The 8,148-nt window shown below is 32.0% G+C and overlaps 2 protein-coding genes across 2 annotated transcripts; one reads left to right on the top strand and one right to left on the bottom strand.

Moving 5' to 3' along the window:
• Positions 1-2,240: 2,240 nt before the first annotated feature.
• On the bottom strand, positions 2,241-4,362 carry TRIADDRAFT_52675 (uncharacterized protein; the record flags this gene model as incomplete). The annotated part of the gene is made up of 8 exons (XM_002108285.1): positions 2,241-2,349; positions 2,515-2,636; positions 2,892-2,984; positions 3,082-3,222; positions 3,303-3,406; positions 3,616-3,689; positions 3,901-4,053; positions 4,265-4,362. 8 exons carry the CDS (start codon positions 4,360-4,362, stop codon positions 2,241-2,243), a joined length of 894 nt encoding a protein of 297 aa, XP_002108321.1.
• A 161-nt stretch (positions 4,363-4,523) lies between these two features.
• Positions 4,524-8,123, top strand: TRIADDRAFT_52674 (uncharacterized protein; the record flags this gene model as incomplete). The annotated part of the gene is made up of 13 exons (XM_002109008.1): positions 4,524-4,569; positions 5,246-5,349; positions 5,642-5,701; positions 5,776-5,856; positions 6,076-6,186; positions 6,312-6,540; positions 6,642-6,700; positions 6,892-6,944; positions 7,015-7,078; positions 7,206-7,367; positions 7,477-7,582; positions 7,677-7,744; positions 7,962-8,123. The coding sequence occupies 13 exons, from the start codon at positions 4,524-4,526 to the stop codon at positions 8,121-8,123; spliced, it is 1,305 nt and encodes a 434-aa protein (XP_002109044.1).
• Between the last annotated feature and the right edge of the window lie 25 nt (positions 8,124-8,148).

Here is an 8,148-nt window from a genome sequence, read left to right as displayed (position 1 = left end):
ACTATACGTCTTTTCAAAACTAAACAATTGAACTTTTATTGAAAATCTACAAGTTCATACAGTATTGCCTTGTTAACATCAGTTATCAATACTCCGATGATATTATTATAAGTGAATGTATCTGTCTATAAACGAACGTAAAAAATTCATCGATAAATCGTTATTAGCACATTCCTGGATAAGCTTCCTCATAAAATAATGACAGTAAAAGACATTTCCTTAGATTTTTTTCATTTTGAACTTCAGATAGGTCTCCTCTATCTAACTTTCAGTAGGATAGATTTAATGACAATTATATATAGTGAAGTAATAGGAAGTGATGTGGTGAAAGAATTTACAAGATTAACCGCTTCCTTTTCTTTATTTTTGTTACATCAGTTCATATACGTGGCCGGAAGAAATATTTGATCAGAGTATCACGAGTTACCACGGATTAGATGTTATAAAGTATCTGTTATACTCTTAAATACCATAATTTATTAAATATTCTTATTGTTAGTGTATACTATCTAGGCTTTCATAAATGGAAATTATCATATATTGCGCACTAAATAAGATAAGATATTCAATGATAGCAAAGCAACAAAAACGTAAATACCTTCCCAAGAATTTATCTTCTGCCTTTAGTATCCGTAAATTGATTAAAATTTTTGGTGTAGCGTTCCCTTGCATAGTAGTTGTATAAAATCTTATATTTATATTAATTAATGGACACGATATTGCACTTTTATTTCTCTTAAAATATGTTATTAGTAATATTTGGGGCACAAAGCGGTCATACTCGTATGAGCCGGTGGGCGCACACTGATTGCATTTCTTAAGTTAACACTATTACTACTCTGAGTGTTTTATAAGTTTCAATAATTTTATTGCGCATGTTGAAGGTCATTTGCTTCAATGAAAAAACACGTAAAATCTGTTATAATTACTTACTTCAGTCGTTAAGTTAGCAGTAATAATTAAAAGGTTGCAAATAAAAATATCCATACCATAAAGATTACGGTCATGTGCAGATACCTAATCATTACATGTGAAGTCTAATTTTACCCTACTATTTTCGAATACTGACCGCAACCCTAGCTCAAAAACATTAAACGATCAATCTCGGAATATGACAAATCACAGAATTTGCAATTTATGATTTACTTTTAGTAAAAAGGGCGGTAGGTTCTGTCTTCTAATTTAGCCTTAGTATGATCAAATGCAATCCTAATTCTAGCCTTGATCAATGAAATCAATCTCTAAACCTGACAAATCATAGAATTTACAACTTATACTTATCGCTTCAAATCAGTAAATTTCTAAATATAGTAAACTATAAGATCTATGGTTAGGATTACCTATTGATGCAATTACTTATTTCACATAAAATCGAGTTTAGCCCCTAGTTTTTTCAAACTCATTAAATTTTGATGCCTAACATATAGTAGGAATTTCGTATGATTACATAGTTTCCAGATCATAAGTCACATAGATTACAACAAAAGTTAATACTTCATTAATATAGAAAGTTAATCATTAAATATTTAGAGCTCGTGTTATCGCATGTTTTATTACTGTAAATATAAATACGAATATACATTAGATGCCGTTACATCCTTAATATATTTATGCATTAGTAAGTATTAAATTATACTTAAATATCAGATCAAAAGTAAAACCTATACCAGGTACAGTACATACAATCTTATCTTACAATAGAGCTTATTTCAAGATTAGTTTTTAGATGGACAGTCAAGTAATTACATCTGACTACAACGACGGAGGTTCTCAGAGAGAGTTTCTTTGAAATAATGGTTTCTATCATGGGTTGATTAAAGCTCGCAGGCGATGTATTATAGTTTTGCTTTCTAAATTCTTCTCGATTTTCTTAATTCCAAAGGTGACACTGTACTACAAATATGTTGTGGCTTTAACATCATAACGTGCCAAAGATTATTGGAAGTTAATGAGTGATAGTATCTAGCTACTTTAACTACATTTTAGCTATGCCATATAGTTTGAATTTAATATAATACAGGTACAGAAAGATCAAAATACCATAACTTCGAATTTCTTAAATCATTTCGTTATAGTTCACTTATGCACATATGTATAGATTTGAATGGCAGGATTAATCGCACGGGAATCCATAATTGTAAGGTAACATGAAAATAATTCGGTATCGTATATCGTCCGCATATAGGGGCATTTAAAATAAGCGATACCGATTAAATTTATGTTGATCAGAATAAAGTCTTTTAATCGAGTAAGCAACTGAAAGCTTCTTGTATAGCCCGGTTGCAGACAATCAGTGTAGTAAATCCTCCGCCTTTGAGTTCTTCTGATATGTGAACGTTCCTTACGTACCTAGTTCGAACCAGAATTGGAGAAGTAAGGATTACAATCGTCTTTCTTCAAGTGATATATGCTAATGATTATTCTCGATCACATTTAATCAATTATTGATAAAATATTGCTATGATATTGATGTAATAGTAAGGCTCTAAAGTCAAAATGATCAATAGTCCATACTTCTCTTTCAATAGTTCCGCTGGAGATGGTGCTTTAGGTCCTAGGTTATCTTCGTTAAATGGAATGTAAGTGTAACCCTCTTCTTTATTGTCGGTTGTGAAAAAGACAACCTTTTCATCCATCTAAATTATTATAAAGAATTTTCGTTAGTTCTTTACCGTTAATCTGTTACAAGTATTTACCTATACTCGTATATAATATAAATCTACACTACAATGTGGGCAGTAACAAATTGTTCGTTAGGATATACTTGCATTCTAAAATTTATCCTTGGCAACATTTATACTATGCAGTCGCGATAAATATATTATTAATAATTTTACGTAATTTGTAATAGAAAATATGTATCTTTATTAGAAATAAATACGAATGCCTACATTCTTGTTCAACAAATTTTTCTTGTTCATTTGCTCCGTATGGGTTTTCTTATAATTAGCCAGAACTGTGTCAACAGGCGCATCAGCATACGTCTAGAGAAAATGAGAATTCACCATTAAAACATATACTGAAAGTTGATACAATGGCATTTAGACGACGTAGCATATTTTCATAATAAAAATAATTTACTAGATCATTTAATAATGCTTCTTTATCAGATCTGCGTTTTCTAAGTTCTTCTTTTTCTTCTAATAGTAGTTTTTCTTTTTTTTTCTCTATTTCATCTAATTCTGTTTTAACCATAGTAGTTATTCGTTCTTGTTCCAAATTCTAATGCCCAAAAATTAGATTGATTTCTATTACGATCTTATGTTGATGAGATAGTATAATACTTGGGTTATGATGCTTACCAGTCTTGACCTGTTTCTAGCAATGAGTGCTTGATTATCTTTTTTGTATTTTTCGACCTTAGCCTTCGTTTCATCAACATTAATGCCATTTGTGAGGTTATATACTAAGTTCGCGGAATATTATTACATCAAAATTTAATCTCTAGCCACGCTTTTTAATTTTCTATTTCATATCATTATGCTTAATTATATATTATTGTAATTACATGTCGATCGACGATAATGATATTAAAGGTAGATAATATTATTTTCTTTATTGGCATGATTTATTTACTAATATTATTAAGCATAAGAATTATGTTTTACAACGTACTTATACTTTCTATTGCTTCCAAATAATCATCATAGTCTGAGGTAAGTTTAAAGTCGTCTTCTTGTTTATTGTATCTGAATAAGAGAGCATAACTTATTTAAGAGCCATTCATTTGCGTGAAGGTATTTCGAAATCGATATCTCATACATATTACATATGAATATTAGTATCAAATTATTCTATCAATTGTGCAATGCGAATTTGATTTTTATTGCTACAATATAATTTGATCCCATATACGCGTATTTACAAAACCTAGATCCGTAATGGATTAATTTAACTTACACTTTTAAGATCTTTTTGCGAATATCTATCTCTTTTTCAACGTGAGCATCATCAAAAAGGTGATCGCGAAATTCGCTACGTTTTAATATGGTTCCGCATTGAGGACAAGGAGCCGAAGGTCTAACGAACATAGCCTTGATGCAACCATCACACCTGCAGTAAGAAAAAGTTGAAACTTGATCTGTTCGATAATATTTAGGTAGGTGACATTTTGTAACTTTGGTAAATGGAATGAAAACTGTACGTAGACTAATGTGTTGGCAGTAAATATATACAAATATGTAAATCTCGACACGACGCAGTATTACTGCAACATGATTTAAATAGTATAATTCATTAATTGATTTCTTCATCGATGACTTACAAACGATGGCCACAAGCATTAACTAAAAATTTTAACTTGGGATTTTGATATGACGAGGTCTTGCAACCCAGGCAATAAATAGCTCGCGTATCATCCATGTTCCTTCTCGTGATACCAATTCCGATGATCGTTTCTTTAAATACAAGCAATGTTATAATCGATTAAAGAATATATCTAGAATACTGTAGTCCTTGTCCAAGTTTAAATAGGCCAAAGAGAAGATTTGTTGATTTGATCGGATTTTTTTCAGCTTTGCTGCATGCTGCAGGAAAGATGTTGGAGCCAAGGATTTCATTTAGCTTGTGGTAAATACAGTTAACGTAATGTATCGGTACTGTACCGTCTTCAGCGACTCTGCGCACTGCGCAGTTCAATCTAGCAACGGTAACTGTACAGTACTGTACCAGTTGAGTGAGTGTAACGTGCGGTACAGTACAGCACAGAACGACAGAAATAGGGACTACTTGAGTGCAGTACTGAGAACTAGAACTTAGCTTTTGCTACCTCTTGCACCTAAGCAGGTACCTGAAGAATTTCTGCAAGAAATACTAATTTGCTGTCATTCCTGTCATATTGCTCCGACCTATGTTGATATTGGTGTTATCAAGTGCCCTGTAATTGCCAACATAACTAGTGTACAATTTTTGCGAGATCAGAGTATCCGCTTATTATTAATAATTTGTACCTGATCGAGAACAATTCAGATTACACATGCAGCTGGCCTATCTAAATTAATTAGTGGAGCTTAGTGATATTAGAGTATAGCTCGTTCTTGCATGATGTCTAGCTTGAGGTACGCCTGCAATAATCTAAGCTGGCTACGTTATGGCTCGATAGCACTTCAACGATGCAATTTAAACAGAAAATGTGAGTTTATGTGTATAGTAAAATAGGATTCGTAGTATTACCTAGTTTTGCCTTAAAAATAGCTATTCTATTAAGAGTTAATTTTTTTAAATAATTAATTTATTTATGATGCAGTAAAATGGATAAATAGCTGTCGGTATATTGAAAGATTATACGGTACTTATCCAGTAAAATCGGAAAAGACACCGTTGGTCAAGGATTTAATAAGTCAGATTAAGGTTAACACTTAGGCAATATACTCTTGTAAGAACAGACAATGAATTATAGGTCAATATTCTTAGTCTTTGTTGCTGGATAATTCTTCAAGTGATTACTATAATGTACAAATACGTATCTTGATTTAATAATACAGTAGTTATCAAATAAATGGATATTAGTTTAAACTAATAATGCCATCTGTTTTTATTATAGTAATGAAAAGCGGTTAATTAGATACGTATTTCTACGATTTATATATTTATACTTAAACTAGGCGAGCTGACACTAAATCTGTCAACGGTTTCTTTGTAGGCTGATGGCCCAATTTCAATTGCCAGTTACATGAGACAAGTCTTAACAGGGCCTATGGGAGTAGGTTGATTGCAATTTATTATATTGTTTGTTGTTAAAATAAGTATTACAATAGGTTATAATCTCATCCTTAGGGGTATTATATGAGTTCAGACGTATTTGGGTCTAAAGGAGACTTTACAACTTCACCTGAAGTAAATCAAATGTTTGGAGAGGTATATCAGATTATCTCTCTATCTTTGCTTATATTGTATTATAAGTGTATATGCGTATATCTCTGATAAACTAGTACTGCACAATATTTTAACATGTTTGTCTCGAAAATTTAAGTAGAGCGAGATTCGTCATAGTTTAGGTGAATTAATTTACACTGTGCGTATATTTAAAAATGGATGCTGATTTATCGTAACTTATTTGTTCGTTACTAACATCAGCTTATTGGAATATGGTTATATTATCAATGGATGCAAACTCGACCGAAATCTCATGCTCAAATTATTGAGTTAGGTCCGGGAAGAGGAACTCTTTCTGCTGATATATTACGTGTAAGATTGACTCATAATAGCTTTATCATGTACTTATTATTATTATATTTTCATAATTTTTTAGCTACAGTATTATAATTCGTCATATGACATTTATTTTTTATATATTTCTCGTTGTGCTTCAGACAATTAAACAATTTCGTAATCTGCAAGAAGGATTGTCTCTTCATCTAGTAGAGATAAGTCCAAAATTAAGTAAGATACAGGAAGATACTATTTGCATGCACGATACGAAAACGACTCAATCAGTGAAAGAATTAGATGTGAAACCAGCAGGATGTTATAAAGCACTGATGAGTAGCGATGGTATACCAATTTATTGGTACTATCATTTGAAAGACGTTCCTAATAACGGTAGTAGTATATAACTTTGCAAGGCTGTGTTGATACATTCATTTCAGGGATACGATTTATTGTGGGTAACTTACTAAGACTAAACTGTCACCTTTTTACAGACTATTCGCTGGTTGTGGCTAACGAATTCTTTGATGCCCTTCCTATACATCAATTTCGTGTAAGCAAAATATGGGAATTATAGCATATACCATAAGCCATGTCTGAAGTTCAAAGCAGCGATGCGACTAAATCTAGTGGACTATTAATGTTAATTTTTGTAACTACATTTCATTGAGCTAAAGTTGTCAGATACTTTCTTTTTACTTATTAAGTTTATAACTTACATTATACGTTATTTTAACGGTCTAGAAAGTTAATGGTAATTGGAATGAGGTTATGATCGATGTAGACGAAGGAGATGGGTATTGATGAACTTATGCGTGATTCAGTTATTGAAGGCAATACAATTACATAATATTTTTGTCTCATCAGGAAGCATCACCTAAAGTTTGTGTTAGCTCCTAAGCCAACGTTACAAACGAAATTGTACACACAGGTAATAAAATATCCGTAGATCGTTAGCTCTATTTGTTACATAGTTATGGCGAATACGAGATTTTTAATGAAAATGGCATTTTATGCTATCATAGTTATTTAGCATACTTATGCATTAAATTTGTTAGGATGTAATGTTTGCTAAGAGTTCCAAAGTGAAAGATATCATGGAAGTTAGTCCAGACTCAGCTACTATTTATAAGGAGATTGCGGATCGTCTGCGAGTGCACGGTGGATGCGCCCTAATTGTTGATTATGGTGAATTCGGGACCGGTACCGACACGATTAGAGTAGGCTATTATAAATAATTTCTAGAATGTTTTAATAAGTTAGAGTGAATTAAAGTAATATTTTAAAAAATATACTGATAGTTACTTTTACTCACTGTAATATTTTAAGGCCTTTCGAAAGCATAAACAAGTACACGTGCTTGATGCCCCTGGTTCCGCAGACTTGACGGCAGATGTCGATTTTGCTTTCTTAAAGTACACTGTGGAAAATACCGGTAGAGGATATTTTGAATATGATTTTGTTATTTTTTAGCCACATACAGAGGAATTTAGAGTAACAGAAATGAGAAAAAAAATATTGCTTTATAGTTAAATTTTACGGACCTATCCCCCAAGGGCAATTCCTGTTACAAATGGGTATTCAAGCTCGATTAAAGGTTTGCTATAACTAGAAATTTTGATCGTAGGAACGGTTTTACTGTTAACGGTAGTTCACTTCGGTTAACTTATTATACATGTACGCGTAGATAGTTATTATGAAAGCAGACATTGAAATAAATTTGGTACTGTACGGTGTTACTAGGAATATTAGACTCTATAAATAGAATTAATCAGTAGTGACTGAAATTGCAAGTTTGCCTTCAACATTACTAGATGCTTATCAAAGAGCTGGAAAAGAGTCAAAGAGATGATTTGCTATCTGCATATTATATGTTAATCAATCCAAATAAAATGGGTCTAAGGTTCAAGGTTGCATGCATGGTATATCCAGGTTTGGGTGACCCTCCAGGCTTTGGCGCAAGTACAAGTATATGACTCTAGAATTAGTTGTAATAACATT

Source organism: Trichoplax adhaerens, genomic scaffold, assembly GCF_000150275.1.
Source record: "Trichoplax adhaerens TRIADscaffold_1 genomic scaffold, whole genome shotgun sequence".
In the NCBI taxonomy this organism is placed as follows: domain Eukaryota; kingdom Metazoa; phylum Placozoa; class Uniplacotomia; order Trichoplacea; family Trichoplacidae; genus Trichoplax; species Trichoplax adhaerens.
The sequence above is the reverse complement of the archived record's forward strand: the minus strand, read 5'-3'. Positions and strand labels throughout refer to the sequence as shown.